The sequence below is a fragment of the Rhinolophus ferrumequinum genome, chromosome 17, assembly GCF_004115265.2.
Source record: "Rhinolophus ferrumequinum isolate MPI-CBG mRhiFer1 chromosome 17, mRhiFer1_v1.p, whole genome shotgun sequence".
Classification (NCBI taxonomy): Eukaryota; Metazoa; Chordata; class Mammalia; order Chiroptera; family Rhinolophidae; genus Rhinolophus; species Rhinolophus ferrumequinum.
In genome coordinates, this window is record NC_046300.1 from 15,159,563 (window position 1) to 15,184,412 (window position 24,850).

Genomic DNA, 24,850 nt, shown 5'->3' on the forward strand with positions numbered 1-24,850 from the left:
AAGATCTGCGCCTGTGCGCTAGAAATCACTGTCCGCTCTTCCGGCCAATAGGAGCGGAGGTGAGGTAGCGGGAGGTTGGTGTCCCGATGCTGGGGTGATCTGGCGCAGAGCGGAGGAGGTGCTTGGCGCTCGCTCCTGCTCCGCCCCTCTCCTTGCGGCCGCCGGGAGGTTGGCCCTGCTCTTCTGCCCTCCAGTAGAATGTGGATGACACCTAAGAGGAGCAAGATGGAAGTCGAGGAGGTTCAGGGTTTCCGGCCCGAGTGGACCCAGCGTTTCTTGGTGGTAGAGCCTCCGGAGGGCGAAGGGGCCCTGTGCCTGGTCTGTGGCCACCTCGTCGTACCCATCTGCGAACGCGACGTCAGGCGCCACTACGAGGCCGAGCATCACTACTACGAGCGGTATGTGGAGGAGGGCGAGCGCGCGGCCCTGGTGGAGCGTATGCGTCAGGGCGACTTGCCCGAGATCCCCCCGCTCACTCCCGAGGAGAGAGCTGCTCGTGCAGGCCTCGGGCTCGCCCGCCTGTTGGCCTTGAAGGGTCGCGGCTGGGGCGAGGGGGACTTTGTATACCGATGCATGGAGGTGATGCTGAGAGATGTATTGCCGGATCATGTAAGCGTCATCGGTGGCATTGATTTATCTCCAGAAATCATCCGGCAGAGGGTCCTGAACATTAACGAGAATCTACGCAGTCAGCTTTTTAACCGAGCCAAGGACTTTAAAGCCTATTCCCTTGCCTTGGACGACCAGGCTTTTGTGGCCTATGAGAACTACCTCCTGGTTTTTGTCCGCGGTGTGGACCAGGACTTGGAGGTGCAAGAAGAGCTTCTGACCATAGTCAACCTGACTCATCACTTCAGCGTCGGTGCCCTCATGGCGGCAATCCTTGAGGCCCTGCAGACAGCAGGGCTTAGCTTGCAGCGAATGGTAGGGCTAACCACAACCCACACTCTGAGGATGATTGGTGAGAACTCAGGACTGGTGTCATACATGAGAGAAAAGGCCGTAAGCCCCAACTGTTGGAATGTCATTCATTATTCGGGATTTCTTCACTTGGAACTATTGAGCTCCTATGATATAGATGTTAATCAGATCATAAATACCGTATCTGAATGGATAGTTTTGATTAAGACAAGAGGCGTTAGACGACCTGAATTTCAGGCTTTGCTAACTGAATCTGAATCAGAGCATGGCGAAAGGGTTAATGGACGATGTCTGAACAATTGGCTTAGAAAAGGGAAAACTTTAAAAGTAATATTTTCTCTAAGGAAAGAGATAGAAGCATTCTTGGTTTCAGTAGGGGCAACAACAGTCCATTTCACAGACAAACAGTGGCTTTGTGACTTTGGCTTCTTGGTGGATATTATGAACCACCTTCGAGATCTCAGTGAACTATTGCGAGTCAATAAAGTCTTTGTGGCTGCTGCCTTTGACCATATTTGTACCTTTGAACTTAAGCTGAATTTACTTCAGAGACACATTGAGGAAAAAAATCTAACACACTTTGCTGCCCTCAGAGAAGTTGTTGATGAGCTTAAACAGCATCTTAAAGAAGATGAAAAAATACTTGATCCTGATCGATATCAAGTGGTGATCTGTCGCCTACAAAAAGAATTTGAGAGACATTTCAAGGACCTCAAGTTCATTAAAAAGGACTTAGAACTTTTTGCAAATCCATTTAACTTTAAACCTGAATATGCACCTATTTCAGTAAGGGTGGAGCTCACAAAACTTCAGGCAAATACTAACCTGTGGAATGAATACAGAGACAAAGACTTGGGACAGTTCTATGCTGGATTGCCTGCTGAATCTTACCCGATTATCAAAGGGGTTGCCTGTAAAGTGGCATCCTTGTTTGATAGTAGCGAAATCTGCGACAAGGCATTTTCCTATTTGACTCGAAACCAACACACTTTGAGTCAGCCATTGACAGATGAGCATCTGCACGCCCTGTTTAGGATCGCCACAACTGATACAGAGCCACACTGGGATGCTCTTGTGCGAGGAAGAAATCAATTGAATCCATGAGCCTTTTGTAGTCCCACATTGAGACAACATTGAGGAATCCCGTTCTAAAAGCAAAAATTTGTCTGATTTTTCAAGTTTACTAATTTGGATCATGGGAAAGCCCCAAGTGTATTCAGCCAAATTGATCATGATTCAAATTCTTCTCACAGTTTTGTTGTTTTGGTTTTTTTTTCATCTCAAGAGGCAGCATGCAACTGAAACATGCGAACACCTTTTTTAGAACTTAATGACAAAATCATTGTCTTTTGATTTTATGGTATAATTGTTTTTAAAGAGGTTTAGTGCCAGTAATGTGAGTGGAATTAGAAGTATTCTGAAGAAATTTTAGCTCTTATTTTAACAAAATGTTAAAATTCTGATACACATAGTCTGAAATTATCAACTCCTTAAATGTATGCTTAAGCCAATTTGCAGAAACTCACAAGGCAGTTCAGGAGTTTCTGAAAAGGAAGAGCGTACATTCAGTGGAAGTATTTTGTCAAGCTATCAAAGTGTTTGTAACTTTTTTTTTTAAACATTTTTGAGTCTGAGGTAAATATTAAGATTACCTCCCTCTCACCTCCTCCCTCTCCACCTCAGCGATAATGATAATTAGTAATCATAGAGGAAGTAATCAAAATTTTAGGAGCAAGAATTATTTTTTAAATTGCTGGTTAGAAAGCTTCCTGCAATTTGGAGATCAGAGTAACCAATTTTGGAGGTTTCCCCTGAATTTTTCACAGTTGGGTGCTGTTTTACCAGCTTGCCTATTAAAGGACTATGGTAAGTATAGAATCTTAATGATTGCCCATTAGTAATTCTTTTTTCTGTTGTAGACAGAAGTTTGACCTTGTCAATGAAGATGAGGAAAAAGGATTTTTCCACACAAGTATCAGGAGGTGTGAGATATTTTAGCTTATTTGTCCTGTCTGCATAGATGTATAACTGCTTTATAAAGAAATCCTGCTCAAAGGAAACATTTTATTTTACAGTGATATATTATCAGATTTTGTTAGCTGCTGGAAATGGATTTATTATAGAATTTGAAACGCCCCCCCCATTCTGTATTTAAGACTGCACAGGTAGAAATATTTAACTCTTTGAGAAGCAGCTTTATTCACAGCTTGTAGCAATTTCGTATTTCTTGTGAGCCATCATGTGCTTTGTGCTAAAACAGTAATTTTCAAACTTAATGTTAACCATGAAAAGGAAATCTTACAGTAAAGCCAAATATGCAAAATGATTTAAAAACAGGACCCAACTTTAGATGTCTTAAGTACAATCTGAAAACTTGTGCTAGAGTCCTGTCTTAACTATTGTAACTCATTATTCTATGGTCACTAATCCAGCAAATTCAAGGAACCAGGATACAACCAAGAATTTAGAAGGAACGGATACCTGAGCAATGAAAATAGATGCCATGGGAACCCAGGCACAAAAATTGTGTCAGTGGTTCTCAACCAGAGGCAGTAACCCCTCTTTCCAGAAGATGTTGGAAAACACAGGGGACTTTCTTTGGTTGTAACATTTACTGGGAGGGTCTGCTGGCATTTAAATGCATAGAACAGCCAGGCACAATGAAGAATTATCCCTCTCAAAGTGCCAGTAGACACCCAATGTATATTATTTTATTTTGAGGGACAAAGAAAATTACCGGTAGAAACAAAATTAGAAGTTCAGGTTGGACAAACTGACAATGCTTGAGAGGGGAAGACAAATTCCAACATTCTAAGTTTGGCTGGTAAGGTGCAATAAAGGCTTTAATAGGTTTTGGTACCTCACAATAGCATTTATAAGCCAATAATTAATATTAAACAGATTAAAGGCTCTACGAGTATTCTGTTTATAGATAATTAGTTGAAGGCAGAAGAGCAAGTGTTAAGTATTAACAAGGTACTTATGCTACTTATCAAGAACGGTCAAGGTGAGATTTTGGTTAATAGGGAGTAGGCTTAAATACTTGGGAAAACAACATAGTGAAAAACCAACCAAACGAAAAGCTACCGGTAATTTCCCAATAGTTTGGAGTATTCTCTGTCATGCAAGTGCTTTGTTGAAAGAACGATTGGAGACCTGAAAGCTGCTCTGCTTTCTAACCCCTGTGCCCTCAAGTATCGAAGTCTTGTACATTTTGTGAAGTTCTAGTATATATTTTGCTTAAGGTAACAATGAAGTTAGTTTGCATCGTACACTTACTGAGGGGGGTGGGGGGAAATACAAGCCAAGGATTTTAAATTCATCTCGAATAATAGAGAATTTATTATAAACTAGTCTTGTTTGTAAAAAAAGAAAAAAGTGTGTATTTTACTGTTTTCTGTATTAAGTAATTCTGTAACTGCATGGGAGTCTTGTTTTTTAAATATTTTTTATAAAATAGTTGTTACTGGTCCTGTTGTATCAGTGAATATAGTTAAAATAAGTGCTATTTTTAAAATATTGTTATCTCCCTATATCTTCCGTTCCTACTAGTTTTCTTGAAAGATGTATCTGTATTTGCAGTCTCCTGTATCGCCACTCAGATGGCTCTCCCCTGCTCCCAACGTCTTTGTCAATATTCTTACCCTGTGATACCACTGACCACTGTCCTTGAAATACTTGTTTGCTTTGGCTTTAGGGAGATAACATCTCCCGGTATACTTGCTTAGTCTTCTTTGCAGGTACCTCTTTCCCTTAAATATCTGTGTTTTGGGGATTTAAAAATTTTTTGGACTGTCTTCTTATTCACATCATCTCTTAGCTATTCCATCTTCCTTGGCTTCAGTTATGCTAGTGACTCCCAAATGCGTATTTCCTTTCTCTTCCTATCCTAATTCAGGTATCTAATTGCTAACTTTGCTGTCTCAAGCACCACAGCATGTCTTTGGTGTTGCCCCCAAACCTGCTTCTCCTCTCATGTTCCCTCTTTGAGTAAATGGCAGTACCACTACCAACCATTCAGTTGCCCTTGCCTAAGCCAAAAACTGAGTTATCCATGACTTTTCCCTCTTCATCCATCACACCTACTCACAAAAACCTTTCTGTTAAGTCTACTGTCTAAACTTTTCTCAACTCTCCAGTGCCACTGTTCTAATTCAGGCCATCAACCTGCCTAAGTGATAGCATCAGCCTCCTCATTAGTTTCTCTTTCTCTGATTTTGATCCCTTTCCACACTGCAGCCAGATTGTTGCAAAAGACGTATCTGGGCATGTCACTCCGCTGCTTTCACCATTGCTCTTAGGATAAGACAATTTCTGCTCATCTTTCAGGTGTTACTTTATATACCACTTCCTCTTGGAAGCCTTCATTGATGCCCTCTAGACTAGGTGCCCCTACCACACGCTCCCTAACTACCCTGTTCTTTCCCAACCATACACTTCACACACTTTAATGCTACTTCTTAATAATCACTGCTAGACTGTAAGCTTTGTGAGGGCAGGGACCGTATTATGCCTTGCTCACTGTTTTATCTCTAGTGCTTAGCCCGATGCCTGGCATTTCAATAAATGTTTGGATGAATAAATGTACGTGTAGTGTTTTGTACTCTTTGAAACCCTTTCACAGCCTTATTTCTCTTCACAGTGGTCCTGCCTTAGATTGCTCTCTGGGTAATTGCTATTCCCATATTACAAATTAAGGAATGAAACTAAGTTCTTTGTGACTAGGAATCTCTTATAGGCCCAGAATTTAACTCAGTGCTTGGCATAAATAGTAAAGCCAGATTCAAACCCAGGTATACTCACATAAATCCACTATGTAATACTAAGTTTTCATCTCCTTGATAAGAAGTCTTAATTTTTTAATTTCCAAAGACAGACTTCCAAAAGAACCTGGATGAAAAAGATTGGACAAGGAGTGGTCTAAACAAAACTTAAGTAATTAGAAAGTTACATTCAGTATCAGAAAAAGAGTGCTGCTTGAGAGTTAATATCCATTTTCCTTTTGTCAGCGTCAACCGTAGGAGAAAATGGCATACTATTTACAGATGGTGTCTGACTCTTCCGGGATTTAAAAGTAAGTAAATCTAACAAAATGTTAGAGGAATGACTCAGTCAGCCCTTCTGGTCACTCAATATTCAGTTCACTTACATTCCTACCTGCAGACTCCCCTCATTTCCTCCCCAAAAGTGGAAGAGGACCCAAAAGTGACATCTAGTCAACATGTACTTCCTTGATTTGCTGTATTTCTTTGGTTTCTTGTTCACAAGCCTCTCTGAACTTAATTTCTGGGTAACTGGAACCTTCAGCCTTCATGGGAGAGCCATACCTTTATTCTCTTTATCCCTGAGCCATTTTGTCCAGTTGAAGGGAGTAACCAGTATTCTACTCTTAATTGGATGTTAGTCTGAAGCACATTAACTCAGAGATCTTAACAGTAGGTATGATAGTCATCCAGTGCTTTCATCCCTGCTGCAACACTGGATTTTAATCAAACTTGGGATTACAGCATTTCTCATGTTTGAGAAATGGCCTCATCCTACTCAATGGGTAATTGAATTTGTGAACTCTGTTCCCTTGCATTTCTGGTTGCAAAATGATGAATTATATTTTATATTGAGTTCATCTCTTTCCTGTGCATTTTGTCAAATTCAGCCCACAGCAATCATAAAGTATTTTTCCTTTAGTAAAGGGTACGTTATCTGCTTTCCAGCTTCTCTCAAGCGACAGTTCTCGCCCGTGTGTAACATGAATTGCCCCTCCATAAGTTATTTCTTCCATCTTCCAATACAGTGTCCTGAATGCCTGCCAATGAAGCCAATGTTCAGTATTTTAGGCTTTTTGAAAACTGAACCAGTTTCTGTATCAGGATAGGTTAAGGTGCCACACAGTAACATCCACAAAATCTCAAGTGTCTCACACAACTTTTCTCTCACTTGGGCAAGGACTTTGCTCTAGGTCAGGGGTGGATCACAGGCAAATCTGCTTGTTTCTGTAAATAAAGTTTTACTGGAAGATAGCCTTGCCCATTTACTTGTGTATTGTCTGCTTTTCCCTACAATTGCAGAGTTGAGTAGTTGTGACATAGTATATGGCCCACAAAGGCTAAAGTATTTACTGTGTGACCCTTTACAGAAAACATCAACTGATCCCTGTCCTAAGTTATGCTCATTCTGGGACTCAGGCTGACCGAGGGGATACCAGATAGGGTGAGGCTGCTCATTTTGGGAAATGAAGAGTATGGCAAATCACTCACAGGCCCTTAAAGCCCTGTCATTGGCTAAAGTAAATCACATGGCCACAGCAAAGTCTAAGGGGCATAATCCTTCCACCTGCCTTGGAAGAAAACCAGAAATACTCGGAAGACAACACTACTGATTAACACATGGTTATAGCTCTCCATTTAGAGAATTTCTTTCAAAATATTTTTCTTTTTTATTGAGATAGAACTTACAGTCAGTAAAGTGTGCAAATACTAAGTGTATACCTCAGTGAATTTATATATACACCCATGGACCCATCACCCAGATCAAGGTACTGAGCGTCTCTAGCATCCCAGTAGGTACCCTGTGTCCCTCCCACACAGTTAACCACTATTCTGAACTTTATCACCATGGATTACTTTTGTCTGTTTTAAAACCTAATGGAAATGAAATAATTATATGTACTCTTGTGTCTTTTGTTCAACACTGTTGTTGCATGTAGCAGCAGTTCATTTTTTACTTCTGTGTAGTATTCCCTTGTATGACTATCACGATTTATGAATCCATTCTAGTATTGATGAAAATTTTGATTGTTTCCAATTGTGGTTATGAATAAAGTTGCTGTGGACATTTTTGTATTTGTCTTTCAGTGAACATACACACCTATTTCTGTTGGGATCCTCTGGTATATATACTCTGCTTCCATACTTCCCACATAATCACATAGCAACCAGAGGGGTCCTTATTGTTTTTCTCATTTTAAATATAAATCAGACCGTGCCACTCCTCTGCTCAAAATCCTCCAATGGCTTAGTATCCAGTCAAAATAAAATCCAAGGTCTTTTATCATGGTCTACACGGCCCTGCAGGACCTGCACCCACATGTACCCTGCACACACCCTTTTCTTCGTACACCATCTTACATCGTATCCTTTATCCCTTCCCTGTTCCCCCTCACTCTGCGCTACTAGGCAGTGCTTGTACATTGGGAAATCAAGATAAATAATTTGACCCTCTCCTTAAAGAGGTTGTAATCTGCATAGATAATTTTCACATAAGCCATGACACTGGCGTAAGGTTATTCTGAATTACATAGCAGAGCCAGGACTAAAGCTATTTCCTGACCCCCCTCCCAGTGCCTTTCCCACTCTGCCATTGCTGTCATTACTAGATTGCCCCCATGACTCCATTCCTTGTAGGGAACTGCCTGTTTGCCAGGTAGAAGGCCCCAGAATCCTCACTGTCCTGCCGTTTGGTTCTGGCTAGTAATGGCTGAGACAGGATCTCTCAGGGCTTGCAGAGGAATCCTTTAGGAGTCTAAGAATTCTTTGAGATGTCATTTTGTTAGATAATTAATAAAAATTATAAAATTTTCATATTTTAATGTGTATTCTGAAATAGTTAAAATAGTATGCATATTACCAGTTTCTAGAGGCTTGAAAAAATTGAAAGGCATGAACTACTGCCACATTAGGTAATTATTGACAATTTTAAAATTTATTTTGTTTTTCTTTCATATTGAATTTTAATGTTTTAATTTTCCTAGGAAATTTTCCATTAAGTTAAGGTTTTAAAATTTATTGAATTGTTCATAGAATTTTTATTTTATCTCCTCTGTATCTCTGGTTATACTTCCTCTCTCATTCCTAGTGTTTGGGCTCTTTTTCTTAATTAGCCTCATTACAGATTTTTATTTTTGTTTTTATTTTTTTGTCCTTTTCAAAGAATTTAGTTCTGTGTTTATACATCAGTGCTCTTGTTTTCTAATTTCTTGATTGCTGCTTTTATTTTCTGTAATTCTTCCTATTTTCTTATTTTTTGGTAGTTTATTTTTTCCATATCCTTGAGTTGGATATTTTTGCACTTTGTTTAATAACCTGTTTCCATTGTACACCAAACCTATTGTCAATGTAAAGTGAATTTCGAAGCCTTTACTATGTCTTTTTTTGCTTTGAATTCTTGTTTGACTGGTGTGGGTAGTGTGCTACCCCATCGAGAGAACTCCTTTAGCACTGAAGTTCATATTTAATCTCTAAAAAACAAGAACATTTTCTTATATAATTATAATGCCGTTGTCACACTGAATAATAATTCTTTGACAAAAAAACTAATGCCTAGTTCATACTGAGATTTCTCTAATTGATCTCAAAAATGACTTTTTATACCGTATTTCCCCCAAAATAAGCCCTAACCGGAAAAGAAGCCCTAGCATGATTTTTCAGGATGACATCCCCTGAACATAAGCCCTAATGTGTCTTTTGGAGAAAAAATTAATATAAGTCCCGGTCTTATTTTTGGGGAAACACAGTAGTTGGCTTCTTCAAATCAGGATCCAAGCAAATCCACAAACCGTGTTTGTTGTGTCTCTGAAATCTTATTTCATCTCCAGGAATGAAATGAGCATGGTGCCTCCCCATCTACCTGCTCCCCATTTTTTTCCTGCCAGTGTCTTTTTCAGGAAACCAGGTCAGCTGTATAGAATGTCACATTCTGGATTTATCTGTTTTCTTTTTTGTCATGTTTTATTTGTCCCTCTGTCTTCCATGTTTTGTGTAGTGTTGAAGTTAGTTCAAAAGGCTTGATTAGATGCAGGTTTAAATACTGTGGCTAGAATCCTGAATAGGTGGTACTGTGTGCTGCTTACTGCCTACCATCAGGATCACAGAGTGGCTGATGTTTCCCAGTGTTCTTAATGCTAAGATTGGCCAATGGTTCAGATGGTTACAACCTGATCCTGCTCTTGTCACGTTCCCTGTCAGTCTCTCACCCGATGGTTTTGATCCATAGATCATTGTTGGCTGAAATTCTTCCATAAAGTAGAACTTTCCTAATTAGAACTATTGGGTTACCTGGAAATATAGTTTGAAGCAGACATGCAAAGGAGGGACAGATCCCCCAGGGTAAGAATTTATTTTGCTTTACTGATGAATCTCCAGTACCCAGACCAGTGCCTGGCACTGGTAGGCTTTGATTAGGTAATTGTTGAATTCAGAATAAATGCTCAGTTCTTCCCCTTTAATTACTGATTTTCAGAGTTAGGAGTTGGTGTCTCTCCTCTTTTTTATTTGTGGACTTTTTGTATTTTAATACAAACTTTTATTTATAAACCTATAGATCTTTATATTTTTATTTTCAGTCAATTTGCAATCATTATTCTTCTGGATGCTCGTGTTGCCTCATCCTTGCCTACTGGGAGCTTCTTTGAGCTGGCTCCTGTATCCTTTGCTGTGATCCTTAGTCTTTTATAGCTTCCATGCATTTCTTCATAAGATGATCCTGGCTCATCTCTACATTCCAACTATAAAACATTGTTGAAAAATTAAAGGTCTTCCCTCCTTTGGGGTAAATCTTCAAGTAACTTTTTCTAAAAGTGAACATAGATGGTGTAGTTTTTTAATTCTACATTTCAAAATGTATACTTCACAACATTTTCTAGGCTATATCTAGGGATGGGTCTTTTTACTGATATTCTTTTCCTATGGAAGAGCTACCTTGCAATGAACTATTTGTCCAGTTCGTTGGCCTTTTGGGTGGGAAATTGGGCTGAAGAAAGGATGTTTTAAAATGCAGGTTTTATTTTATTCAGGTATGGTGAGGCCAACAGATCAGGAAATGACTGCCGTTGACAAGATAGCTTGTTTCTCACAGTTCCCAAGAGGAGGGGGCACTCCACGCGATGCAGGGCCAGGGCCACATGGGAAGCACCAAGGTATGTCAGGAGCCAGAAGGAATGGGGGGAAAGCATGGGTAGGAGCCTCTCTTGTGGTTTCCATGGGAAATGCACGGCAAGGCAGGTAAACGGGATTGGCTAGTTTGAATAATTTCCGCCAGTTCTGGGAGATAGGAGCTGTCTGTCTCTCTAGTTGTCTAGTACCTGGCCATGGGATGATTAGGCCAGAGGAATATTGCCTCCTAGAGTATAAGAGCCAGATAGAGGAGGAAGTGGTTCAGAGCTTATGCTCTGGATCGGCTTATGCTCTCATTTGTATGTGAAAGGCCTGCTCCAAGGGGAGCAGGAATTATGTAGCTCTGTGTAGGAATTAGCCAGCCCTGGGAGGGGCAGTCAGCCTTGAGTCAGCAAGGCCCCAAATGCCAAAGCATGAAGAATACAGCAAATAAGAAAATACAATTAATGCAAGGGGTACCTGCCATTCCTGATCCCATAAATTTCCCGGAAGGGGAAAGGTAAGTACCAGCTCAGGAATAACAGACTTATGCTTGCAGATATTCAGAGGACTCATTTCAGGAGTCTCCTATTCAAGGGGACACTGGCTCTTAACTTCAAGCATGGGCGTGTCAGTCAAGGTCAAGCCAGTGGCTTGATGGAGAATTCAGTTCTGGCTTTTGTGCCTGGCTTGGGTTCCTCACGTTTTCACATAACTAGGAAAGCCAACCAGCTTCAGTACCACCTACAGCATCTGGTTTAGTCTCCCTCTGGTGCATCACATGAGTCAGCAAGACACATGAGTTAGCCTCCTCCTGTGAAAGGAAAATTATTCGTTAGTTGGAATATAAAGGGTACAGTCTGGGGGATGAATGATGGTTACGGTTCCTTTCTGGCCCATAGATTGTGACCTATCTCTGCTGATCCTTTACCGAGTATACTTGACTGTTAGCCCTGCCTTGAACACAGGCAGAAACAGCACACCAGTTATCCAGCCTTATTGGTCAGGCAGCCTGCAAAACACTTTCCTTAATTGGAAGTTTCACATAGATCTTTGTTTGCCCCTGCTTTTATAGCTGCTGTGGAGAAGGTGTGTCCTTCTCTACCTATTATCAAATGTCAATAATTATTCAAGCTGGTGGGTGGGTACATGGAGAAGTCTCCCATCTTTTGCGTATATTTAAAAATTCCATAACATAAAAGGTTTTTAAACATGAATCAAGTTTATACCATTAGGATGGTTATTACAAACAAACAAACAGAGAAAATAAGTGTTGGCAAAGATTTGGAGAAATTGTAGCCCTTGTGCACTTTTGGTGGGAATGTAAAATGGTACAATTACTATGGCACTTCCTCAAAAAATTAAAACAGTACGGCACTTCCTCAAAAAATTAAAAATAGGATTAGCATATGATCCAGCAATTCCACTTCTAGGTATAGACCCCAAAGAAGTAGAAACAGGAACTCAAAGAGATACTTGTACATTTAAGTTCATAGCAACATTATTCACAATAGCCAAAAAGTGTAAGCAATGGATTAATGGGTAAACAAAATGCGGTATACATACGTGGGATATTCAGCTTTAAAAAGGAAGAAAATCCTGTCATGTGCTCCAACATAGGTGAACCTGAGGATGTTATGCTAGGTGACGTAAACCAGTCACAAAAAGACAAATGTTTGATTCCACTAGAGTGTCAAACTTGATACCTAGACTGTCAAATTCATAGAAAGTAGAAAGGTTGTGGCCAGAGGTTGGGGGAAGGGGAGAATGGGGTTATTATTTAATGGGTACAGAGTTACAGTTTTGCAACATGAAAGTTCTGGAAGTGGATGGTGGTGATGGTTACACAGCAATGTGAATGTACTTAATACCACTGAACTGTATGCTTAAAAATGGCTAAGATGGCAAATTTTACATTATGTATATTTTACCACAATTTTTAGAAAGAATCAAGTTTAACTATCTTATAAAGTTTAACATAGGTCTACCTCATGACTCAGCAGTTTCACTCCCAGGTGTTTATTCAAGACATGAAAACGTGACAAAAAAACTTCATTGTTAAAGAATATTCAGAGCAGCTTTATTCATAATAACCAAAAACTGTCAATAAACCCATGTCCATCAACAGGAATTGGATAAACAAAATGTGTTCTATTCATACAGTGGAATACTAATCTGGAACAAACTACGGACACACATAATAACATGGATGAATGTCAAAAATGTTATCCTGAGCAAAAGAAACAGACACAAAAGGGAACATACTGTTTATATGAGGGTCAAGAACAGAAGAATCCAAACTATGATGAGACCATAGTAATAGAAATCAGAATAGTGGTTGCCTGTGGGGAGTGAATGTGGGAAATGGGGGGCGGGGGTAGGGAGGATGGGGTAGCATGCGTGTGTGTGTGTGTGTGTGTGTGTGTGTGTGTGTATTGACTAAAAAGGTCTAAGAAGGAACTTTCTGCATTGGTAGAAGTATCCTATATCTTGACTGGGGTATTGGTTCTACAGGTATATATATTTGTCAAAACTCATAAAACTATACTTAATATCTGTGCATCACTATATGTTATTTATATCAACATAATTAGTATTAAAAAAAAAGTAGTCTCTCTGCTCTCCCTCTCTCCCCTTGGGATCGGTGAAGCAAGTATGGAAAACGTAAAGTGGTTTTTATACTATTCTCTGTGCTGTGATGCATGTCATTTAAAAAAAAGACTGATACTCATTTCTCGTGAACACGTGTGCTTGTCATAAAACAAGGACAGCAGGTCATGCTGACTGGTATAGACCCCTTAGCCAGTGTCACAGGCAACAAAGAGGGAAATGAGAGACAGCAGGTGTAAGCTTTCTACAGCTGTACAGCATCACACTGGGACAAGAGATAATTCCGGAAGGTGGCATGGTTCAAGAGAAAGGTTGCTTGGTGAACGAACAGCAGGCTTCAGCATTATCTTTGGTATCAGTGAAAAGCTGGTTTCCCTGGCAACGAGGCTTACTTAATGAATGGTGCCGGGAAGCAGGCACGAACATGTCCATAGCAAGTGTACAGAGAAAAAGAATGCCTCGTCAAATACTCCCTTTTAGTCTGCATATTTAGGTCTATCGATGGTTTATTTAAAAAATCAGAAAATGCCCAAAGACATAATAAAAAGCTGTGGTGCCCTCACTTCCCCTCCCCTCATTGCTATGCTCCGGTGATAACCACTTATAATCTTTTCTTATATTCTTTTGGTTTCATATCTCTGTATATATCACTAACTCAATTTATCAACTCTAAACATTGTCTCTTTATTGTCTGTCATGATAAATATGCACTTAGTGAATTTGTACCACCCAATTTCTCCTTTCCTTCTTTTTTGCCTCATTTTTTCACAGTTGTATTGGTTTTCGTTCCATTCGTTACTTTTGCAATTTAGATTCTATTCTTAAACTATTTGTGTTTCCTCTGTCAATTTTCACCTGTGTCTCTTGGCTCTGCCCTTGCCTTTGCCTCCATCCCTCCTTCCACCTCATAGTCCCTTGGACCATCCAGTGGAGTTAGGGTTAGGGGACTCCGCTTTTATATTTACATTGTCAAAGTTGAAAAAATATATAACATTCTGTTCAGAAATCCCCCACACTATAACTATCCCCCACACTTGGTCTCTAGGTTTATGATAGAAGTATAAAATTAATAATAAATTGCTGTGACATACTACATTTTTTCCTATACTAATTATGTCATGAGCCCAAATCTCTCAAAGGACAATGCTCCTAGCAAGTCATCAAAGGGACTCTCTTTTCTTAAACTACCACAGCTGTCCAAATTCATACCCCTTTTTTGTTTGCTTCAAATTTGGATCATAATTTTCCTGTCTTATTGGAATTTTTTATTGCTCCTCTCCCCACCCCAGCCCAAATTGGGAAAAGTAAAAGCCTTTTTCATCATAGCACTGATAGTTTCTTTTTTTATTGCAAAATAGTTCAGGGTGTATCTAGAGTTCTTAAGGACATCTTTTTGGAACCCATTGACCTCCTATTTTGATTTAGATTTCTTTCAAAACCTGCTGCAAGCTATCATCTTGGGATTTCTTTTCATTAGATTAACAAGGTTAGTTCTGTTATTTCTTGTTTCTGCATACTCCTCACACTTGATTTCCTGGCCAGCATCTTCAGTTATCTCCTTCAGAAAAGGTAAGTAGTAGATAAACACGCTGAATCTTTACAGGTGTAAAAATGGCTTTACTCTGTCCTCAATCTCAATAGCTAGCTTGGCTAGATACAGATTTCTAGGTTCTAAATTGTTTTTCCACAGAACTTTGAAGATACGTTCATTTAAAAACATTTAATTGTGAAATAGGACACATATACAGAGACGTAGATAAACACAGATGTGTATCTTAATGAATTGTCATAAATACCCTTATAACCACTATGAAGGCCATAAAATACAGTTTTGTCAAAACCCTAGAGGTCTGCACCACCACTCTCCACCCCCCAGCTCATACGCCCCTTTCCAATCACAATGCTGCCCTTCCCTCTTAGAGATATCCCTAATTCTGACCTTTATGAACACAGCTTTCTTGCTTTAAAAAGTAATGTTATCACATAAGGATGCATCCCTAAACACATAGTCTAGTTTTGCTTATTTTTGAGCTTCATATAAGTAGGGTGATACAGTATGTATTATGTCTGACCTCATTTGTTCAACATTATATTTTGAAATTCATACATGTTGTATGTAGCTGTAGTTTTTTTTCATTGCTGTGTAGTATTCCATTGGATAAATCTAACACAATGATTCATCTCTTCTATTGATGAATGTTTAGGTTGTTTCCAATTTGGGGCTCTTGTGAATAATGCTGCTGTAAACATCCTTATGCATGTCTTCTGGTGCTAATGTGTAGAATTTTTGACTGTTGTTCTACCAGTTACTGATAGAACATTGTTAAAATCTCCTACCAGCGTTGTGAATTTGTCTTTGCGGGTCTGACAACCTTTGCTTTACGTATATGGAGGCAGTTATTTGGCACATACACATTTAGAATTGCTCATTTTTCCAGATGAACTTTTGTAATAATGAAGTGGCCCTCTCTAATGCTTTTTTGACCTAAATTTTGTTTTGTCTGATATTAGTAGAGCTTGACCAGCTTTCTTGCATTTTTGCTGTGGGAAAATACATACAATATTAAACTTTGCCTCTTAGCTATTTAAAAATGTACAATTCATTGGCATAAAGTGCATTCACAATCACCCCTATTGTCAACCAGTGGTCACTAGCACCAATTCAACACCAACAGGAATCCCCAATGTGGGGTATGGTGCAGAAACTTTATTCAGTGCAAATAGCTCAATTGTGATACAGCATGGTTCTGAGAACAGCATGGCTGTAGAACACCTCAATAGTGTTACAGCTCATTTATTCATTTATGAAGCAGTACAGCTGTGAGGCAGCCCTGGAGAAAGGCAGCCCTGAGGCCAGGTCCCTCTCTGTACAGCGATGCTCTACTCTGCCCTGCTCTGCGTCTCTCCAGCAGGAAGTCTTTGGCGTTTCATCATCAGTGTTTCAGATCCCGCAGGGGAAGTGCAGTCTTTGGTGGAAAGGGAAAATGTGCTCCCCAAGCCAGAGGGGACCTGACTTACAGAGACAGAAGTCCCTGCCCCTGTTCCCTGATCAGTCTGTCTCATGCAAATGAGGACTCCAAATCCTCACAGTTTCATTGGTCCAAAAGGCACTGTCCTGATTGGTCAGAATGGAGCTGCTCTGATTGGTCAGTGAAGATGTTGATGGGAATATAGCTGCACAGTTCCAATCAGACAGGAAAAGCGTCAGTCATATTGGTTGAAATACAATTCCAGGAACTCCTTTATAAGGACTAGCTGGGATGGCAGGAACACAGTGCAAGTAGGTAGCTTAGTGCGGGCTTCTCTGTTAGTGTAGCATGGAGGCTCCTGTGTACAAATGGCTGTTAGGCTCTCTTATTTTTCAAATTTGAGCCCGGTTAGCCACCAGGAACCCTTCTTGGTAGGTATCCTCTTTCTCAATGTCCATACTATCTTGCTCCAGAATGTTTTTATCATTCCAAACAGAAACTCTCTACCCACTAAGCAAGTGCCCTTTCCCTTTCCCTTCAGCCTCTGGTAACCACTGTTCTACTTTCCTTATGAATTTGAGTATGCTAGGTACCTCACATAAGTGGAATCATACAGTATTTGTCCTTTTGGCTTATTTCGCTTGTTATTGGAGCTTTAAACAAACTTGCTACAAGTTATCATCTCCATGTAAATGCACTAAGCAGAGATTTAAAAAAAAAAAAAGCAAACACACCTGCAGTTTGTAAGGCCCTGTGGAAGAAACAAAGGTGAATAAACCTGTGTCCCTGAAGCCTTACAGACCAGTTAGGAGGAAAACACAAGACAAGGAATGAGCATCAAGGAGTGGCATGTTGGTTGTGAAATGAGTGGCTGGTCCTTTTGCTTGACCTCAGCTGATTTAAAGAAATTTTGTGTATGACGTTCAAATGCCAGTAAGTTGGATCTATAAAGGTGCTGGGCTTGAGGAGGGTTTCTGCTTGGGTGGAGGTGATATCTGAACCTGTCGCCTAGTGGTGTAACTGCACACTTCTGCCTCAAGGTGGCGGCATACCGAAATGAAAGCCACAGCTCTAGGAAGTAATCGTGTTTCCCCGAATATAAGACCTAGCAGGACCATCAGCTCTAATGCGTCTTTTGTAGCAAAAATTAATATAAGACGCAGTCTTATTTTAATATAAGACTGGGTCATAATATAATATAATATCGGGTCTTACATTAATTTTGGTCCAGCTAGGTCTTATTTTCGGGGAAACACGGTAGCAAGTCCCTCTAGATCTGAAGCTGGAGAAATGAATCAACAAGGATCATACCACAGGAAACAAAAGCCCGCTCAAGGTGGCTGTCAGCGGCGTGCTGGAAGCACTTTCTCATTATCATCTCAGTTATCCCTGCACAACCCTTTCTGCACAGTTCCTCGTTAAGAACCCTCCATCACAATCACTTAATTTCATTTGTTGTCTCTCTGTTCCTACTATCCTCCATCAGAGCCCACCACAGGCTTTCTGCCTTTGGAGTCTTCAGTTTCATTTCTGTATGTTCTTCTTTTGCTCCTCCCCTTCTGCCCTGAGAATTAGTTCTCCAGTTCAAATGCAGATCCTTAGTCATCCCGATGAACATGATTTTGCCCTACTCCTAATCTCTTATATAATAAACATTGTCAATAAACTTGTCACGAATACCAATTTGGAACTAGATCCAGTAGTTTTGTGACATTGGTCTCATTACTGATATGTATTGTTTATTCATTCATTCCACAAGTATTGTGTCATGTGAGGGCAAGGAGCCAGAAACACAAAATGAACAAGATAAAATCCTAGACTTCCAGGAGCTCGCTGTCTAGTGGTAAATGACGAGTAAACAGTTATAAAGCAATGTGATATGGGCTGTAACAGACATGAGTAAGGGGCACTGAGCAGGAAGCTGTGAAATTGGGAATCTTGGGCTGGGCGGATGAGTCAGTTCAGGTTTACACACATGGAAGATGATAATAGAGATGAGTCACATAGGGACTTTGGGATTTTATCAGATAGAAGAGGGTGGAAAGGCCATAGCAGGCTGCAAAAATAACAGCATGTGAAAACACCATTACTTCCTTGAACTGTGGAATTCAGTGAGGTCAAAGCAAACCACATGTGGGGTAGCCCCCAGCTTGCCTCAGCTTGCCAGCCAGATCTGGTATTGGTGTTTAGTACGATTTGTGGCTAATTGATTACTAAACTTGGCTCACCTATCTGGCCTGTCTGTGGCTGGGTTTTATTTGTTGGGCACTGTGTTAAATTTTTGAATTAGTTAATAGGAACTTCACATAATAAAATCAAGATTTCTGGTTTCTATAAAAAACAAAATATTTTTGACATCAAGCCCACCTATGGCAACAGGCAGCTGGAGCCACTTTTTTAAAAAAAGATTTTTATTAAAATATAGCTAACATACAATGTTATATTAGTTTCAGGTGTACGCCATAGCTATTCAACATTTATACCTAAAGAAGTGATCACCATGGTAAGTCCAGCAACCATGACACTTGTACCACGTTATCACAATGTTATTAACTATATTCCCTATGCTGTATATTACATCCCCATGACTTAATTTGTTTTATATCTGGAAATTTGGACCTCTTATTCCCCTTATCCTTTCCCCCCCTTTTTAAATTTTTCAATTAGAGTTAACATTCAATATTTTATATTAATTTCAGGTGTACAGCATAGTGGTTAGACATTTGTATAATTTAAGAAACGATCCCCTGACTAGTACCCACAGGGCACTGTACGTAGTTATTACAATATTATTGACTATATTCCCTATGCTTTACATCCCCATGACTATTTTGTAACTACAGATTTGTACTTTTTAATCCCTTCATCTTTTTCACTCATCCCCAACCTCCATCTGATGTAGGATTTCTGATGTGTGTGTATACGCACCAGGATCGTAGTCTCACGAAACCGAAGAATGGAGGCATGGACCGGAGAGGCCAGAGGTTGCAGAAGAGAATAGTTATTAAAGCAAAGAGTTAGAGCTCCCGAACAGGAGGGGGGTACCCGAAGCTGGGATGCCCATCAGATAAAGCAAAGACTTCTATTTTTATACTTTTCCTTGTATATCTAAAGAGAAAAGCTGACGTCTACTGGTACAGTTTTATCAAATTCTCAGCCTTGAGGAAGCTTTCGAGGAGGTTTTTGCAACAAACCAGCTGTCCTGTGCTAATGATGTTTCCCAGGGCTACGGCCTTGAAGATATGACTGTCCTTGTCTATCGTACCAGGGAATTCCTGACTGCCTGGAGTCATGCTGACTAACCTGCCACACCTCCTATCTGGCAACCATCAATATGGCCTCTGCATCTATGAGTTTGTTTCTGTTTTGTTTGTTAATTTTGTTCTTTAGATTCCACATAGAAGTGAAACCACGTTGCATCCGTCTTTCTGTGTCTTACACTCCATTCAGCACAATACCCTCCAGGTCCATCCATGCAGCTGCAGATGGCAAGAACCCATTCCCTTCCATGGCCGAGCAATATTCCATTGTACATATGTACCACCTACTCTTTATCCATTCATCCATCAACAGACACCCAGGCTGCCTCCACATCTTGGCCACTGTAAACAATACTGCAATGAACATACGGGTGCTCACGTCCCCTCAAAGTAGGATTTGGGTTTCTTCAGATAAATACTCTAAAGTGGGATTACTGGGTCTTTCTTTGTCTCTTGTTCTAGCCTTTGTTCTAAAGTCTATTTTGTCTGGCCTAAGTATTGCTACCCCAGCTTTTTTTTGTTTTTTGTTTTTGTTTTTTACATGAATATCTTTTTCCATCCCTTCCATCCCTTCTGTGTTGTGTGTGCCCTCCTGTTATAGTTGAGCCTTGCTTGCTATTGGCATGTCAGTGGGTGGGATTGACCCTCAGGCTGATTGGCTGGGGGGTTTGGTCATGTCCACAGCTTACAGACTGCTGTGAGGGGCCCTTATCCAACTGAGTGGGATTTGCCACAGGGGGCTCTGGTGCCTGTTGAGACCACCTTTGGGTGTGCCACTTGTGGGGCTAATTGGTGCTCTGCTGTGATCTAAAGCCAACCTCCAAGTATGTTGGTTCTGGGGCCTCTTGGGAGGGGCTCCATTGCAGGCTCAGGTCACTCACTGCCTGTGACCGGCCAGAGACTACCCGGTAGAAACTACAAAGTGATCCCCAGTTGTTTGCTGCCTGTGCTAACCTTGGAGGTGAATGGGAGAGACCATGCTGTGAACCAAGGACGTCTGCCACCTGTACCGGGCCTGGGATAGCTCTGCAAAATGCCAGGACACCCCGAGGCCTGCTGCCATCTGCCAGCTTCCTTAAGGTTCAGCCACTGATAAAGCCTCAAGTGGTAAACAAGTTAGTGAGGTAGGGTCTCAGGGAGTCACTAGAGTGGGAAAAGTTGTGTTCAACAGTTAATGTAGATTTTGATCTGATGCCAGTGCTGAGCCTGGAGCTATTCAGCAAGTCGCAGAGCATACCGGGCCAGTCGCTGCTGCCTGGGGCCTGTGGATTCAGATAGTTTTCCAGGAAAATGCAATGCAGTTGGGGCTGGCTGCTCGAGGATTAAGTGCCACCAGTGTTGGGAGATTTGGATGGGGCGGTCCCAGAGCAGCTCACCAGGCCAATTAGATTCAGGTTTTTCTCTTGTCGGGGAGTGTTCAACACGGTAAAGATGGCGCCTGCCTGCCAGCAGCATGGGAGGAGGACCCTGTCACAGGGAGAATGGCAACCATCCTCCAGCCCTCGCTCCGAAGTCACACACCTCAATCTGCCCTCTACATGTCTCTGACACCCCCTGAGTCACTGTTCCTCCATTGGAGCCCAAGGTGAGTGCCTGGGAATGAGAGAGTCTGTGCACGGGCCATTTAAGAGAACCTCTGGATTTCCTGCAGCCTTCCGTTCCACCTGGATAGTCGGAATCCCCACTGTTTATCACAGCCAGATATTGTGGAGGCTCTTCTTCCTGGCACCAGTGCTCTGGTCTGGGGAGGCTGGTTTGGAGCTGGGGTCCCTTGCTCCTCTGAGGGGAACCTCTGTCCTTCCTGGTTCTCAACCACCTCACAGAGGTTTGGGGCAAGCCTGGTTCTCATCTCTGCTCCTCCTACCACTCTTGACATGGCGTTTTCTTTATATTTTTAGTCATAGGACTTCTGTTCGACTAGATTTTAGATGGTTCTCCAGGTTGCTTGTTCTATAATTTAGTTATAATTTTAATGTGTTCAGGGAAGGAGGCAAGCAGAGTGGTTATGTACTCCACCATCTTGGATCCTCTCTCAGCTGAACCCACTTTAGAAGGAGCCTGGCTGTCTTGGTTTGCTACACATCTTACCTCTCCCAGGTACTTACATGTGGCCAGATAAACTCAGTTATGATATATGTCTTGTTCCTGTAGGCACCTGAATTTGTGACCTCTGCTTTGACATCCCACCCGATCTACAGGTGTGAGCTAGAATGAGGTAGAACATACATATGGTTGGAACCTACATGAGGAATAAAGAAAATAATGAATGAACATGCCCAGGCTCTATGCCTTGGACATTAATTCTTGTCTGTGAGGGTGAGAGTGATAGGTCCACCACTGATTGTCATGGGGGCCGGGGCAATAGTACACATGGAGATCCACAGCCTGCCCTCTTTCTCTTCCTTGTCTCATCTCTGTCCCATAGCATGAGGTGTACATGTGTGTGGACAACCCAGCTCACAAGTTCAGTTCTGTCACAGCTTCCCATTTTCCTAGCAAACAGCCACCCCTTGGCTAGCCCTTGGCCTAGAGGTTTACACACCAGCAGTTTGGTCCACTCTCGGACAGATTCAAGAACCAGGTTTGACCAGACCATGAAAGCAGGCCCAGAGCCATTTGGGCAGGGAATTATGGCCAAGATCATGGTGTAGATGGAAGGCCTGGGCTCTGGATGGGCACATCCCTTTGGGCCAGTGGACTCCTCGCCCTCAAAGGGGGCGTGTGGTCAGAGAGGCAGAGTCCTGGAGTCTTCTAAAGCTCATGGCCAAGAGGCAGTGTTAATGCCCTTGGGTTACCTTAGGTAATGAAGTCTGTATTCATTTGCTAGGACTGCTGTAACAAAGTACCACAAACTGAGTGGCTTAAAACAACAAAATGTATGCTCTCATAGTTCTTGAGGCTAGCTGTCCAACAAAATCAATGTGTCAATAGGGTTGGGTCCTTCCTGAGGGCTCTGAGGGAGAATCTGTTCCATGCCTCTCTCCTAACTTCTGATGACAGCTGGCAATCCATGGCATTCTTTGGCTTGAAATGCATCATTTTAATCTCTGCCTTCATCTTCACATAGCATTCTGTCCGTGTCTCTGTGTCTTCATATGGCCATCTTATAAGGTCATCAGTCATACTGGACTAGGGGTTCACCCTACTCCAGTATGACCTCATCAATTACATCTGCAACAGCCCTATTTCCAAATAGGGTCACATTCTGAGGTACAGGGGATGGGCACTCCCAACATATTTTTTTCTGGGGGAGACACAAGTCAACCCACAACAGCGTCTGTCATGAGGTCCCAGGCAGTGATAAGGGAGGTAAGACTCAAATGTTCGCAGAAACCATCTTTCAGCCAGGCCTCCTGCAGTTGGGGAACAAGGTGTGGATGCTTCCAAGGGATAGCTTGGTTCTCACTGATTCTTGCTAACAAGCATTTACTGATTATCTAATATCATGATGCCCCAGTCTCCCTGCATCTGCTTTGATTTCTCCTGCTGCTTTCCAAACCAACTACCTACCTTCACTCCATGTATCTCTTTCTCTACCTGATGCCTTTGGCTGACTCGGGCCCTTATGGCCTGGATGGCTGCTGTTTTTCAATATCTTTCATCTTTTGCTTCTACTACCAGTTGTCCTGGCTCTCTACTCTAACCTCCAATTCAAATTGCTGAGAAATGGTCTGGTCCAGAAAATCACTGTGGTTCCTGCTGGCACAGCCTTCTCACTGGTGGCTCCCATCGGTTTGCCTCAGTGGGAACTGGCTAGTCTGCATTGGTTGTCCTTGGGGTAGGAACCTGCCCACCCTGGTCTAAGTAGCAGAGTTGGAATTTTGTGGTGCAAACCATGGCCAATTATCAAGGAGAAAGCAGTCCCAAGTGGTTTATTAGCAGGTTGCTAAGCGCAAGACAATTGCCCACTCCTTCAAAGGCAAGGTTTCCCAGCCTTGGCACTATTGACATTTTGGGCTGGATAACTCATTGCTGTGGGGGATGGACGTGTGCATTGTAGGATGTTTAGAGCATCCTAGGCCTCTACCTAATAGATGTCAGCAGTGCCCTCTCCCTGTTCCCACCAAATTATGATAATCAAAGTATCTTCAAACATTGCCAAATGTCTCCTGAAGGAAAATCATCCCTGGCTGAAGTCATTGTTCTAAGGGTATGGGAGGCTCCAGGATTAGGCCGTCCAGGTGGGTGTAGTCGACAGACAGGAGTGTGAGTATAAATGCTACTGATTATAGTATACTCGTGTCTGCCTCTGTCAGGGCTGTCTCGTAGGTTTAGAGGGGCAACTCATGCTGTGGGCAGGGTGTTGGTGGGTTCACATGTGAATAGATGTGCCAATCACAGTGGGGAAACCAAGACAGGGTACCGTGTGCGTGTGTTTTGTAGCTACTTGAAGTTGAATGAGCATGTTCAGTGGTTTACTTTTTGTGTATACATGTCTGAGAATGTGCAATTCTTGGTGTGGGTGTAGGTATCTGTGCGAGGACATGTATCTGTATGTGTCCAGGTAGGACTGTACATAGTCCACACTGCCCCTCCTTCTACGTTATCAGAATAGGTTAGTGTCACATATAACACACTTAATTGGTATTCTCTGAGTGCTACACAGGGTAGGAATGAACTCTACTGAATTGAAACGAAAAACAGCAGTTGCTTAAGAGCAGGGGTGTCCAAACTGCGGGCCCGCGGGCTAACTGCGGCCTGCAATCCATTGTTAATTGGCCCACAGCAAATTCCAAAAATACATTTAGTTTACTTAAGTAAACCAGGTGAGGCAACACGTACTTCACCTCGAGTGAGTGGCCCGGCTGTGTGTATTTTACCGCATATGGCCCTTGGTAAAAAACGTTGAAAAAAGTTTGGACACCACTGCTTTAGAGTGATTTTTCCCTACTGTGTACACCTGCGTGCCTCTAGGCATATGTAATGTGTAATAAATGGTCTCCAATGACATCATGCTTTAGTATCAGAATCGTCGGTGGACCAAACTCAGGATCCAAGAAGCACAGCCAAGCCCATTCTGAGCTCATCCGTGTTCTCTAGTCTCAGCCCTTTCACCAACTGGTTGTATAACAAACCGCTCAACCTTCCACTTTTTTATGTTTCCTGTCTGTAAAACAGGGATAATTAATATTGTTAGAGGACTGTTTGAGAGCAACTTACATTATCATAAGGAATTAAAATTAATGCTACATAAATGTTGAATGAAAATAAATTGTACTTCCTC

General features: G+C 41.6%; 1 protein-coding gene and 1 long non-coding RNA gene across 2 annotated transcripts; both read left to right on the forward strand.

Moving 5' to 3' along the window:
- The first annotated feature begins 93 nt into the window (after positions 1-93).
- Positions 94-7,853, forward strand: EPM2AIP1 (EPM2A interacting protein 1). Its single transcript, XM_033133250.1, has 2 exons — positions 94-2,903; positions 3,354-7,853. Exon 1 carries the CDS (start codon positions 199-201, stop codon positions 2,023-2,025), a length of 1,827 nt encoding a protein of 608 aa, XP_032989141.1. The 5' UTR covers positions 94-198; the 3' UTR covers positions 2,026-2,903; positions 3,354-7,853.
- A 2,855-nt stretch (positions 7,854-10,708) lies between these two features.
- LOC117037191 (uncharacterized) lies at positions 10,709-19,763 on the forward strand. The gene is made up of 3 exons (XR_004425473.1): positions 10,709-10,831; positions 18,814-18,869; positions 19,269-19,763. It is a non-coding gene; the product is annotated as an uncharacterized LOC117037191 (long non-coding RNA).
- Positions 19,764-24,850: the final 5,087 nt, after the last annotated feature.

Excerpts from the sequence above, each read along its gene's own strand:
- EPM2AIP1 (XM_033133250.1), top strand. The coding sequence starts at position 199 with ATGTGGATGACACCTAAGAGGAGCAAGATGGAAGTCGAGGAGGTTCAG.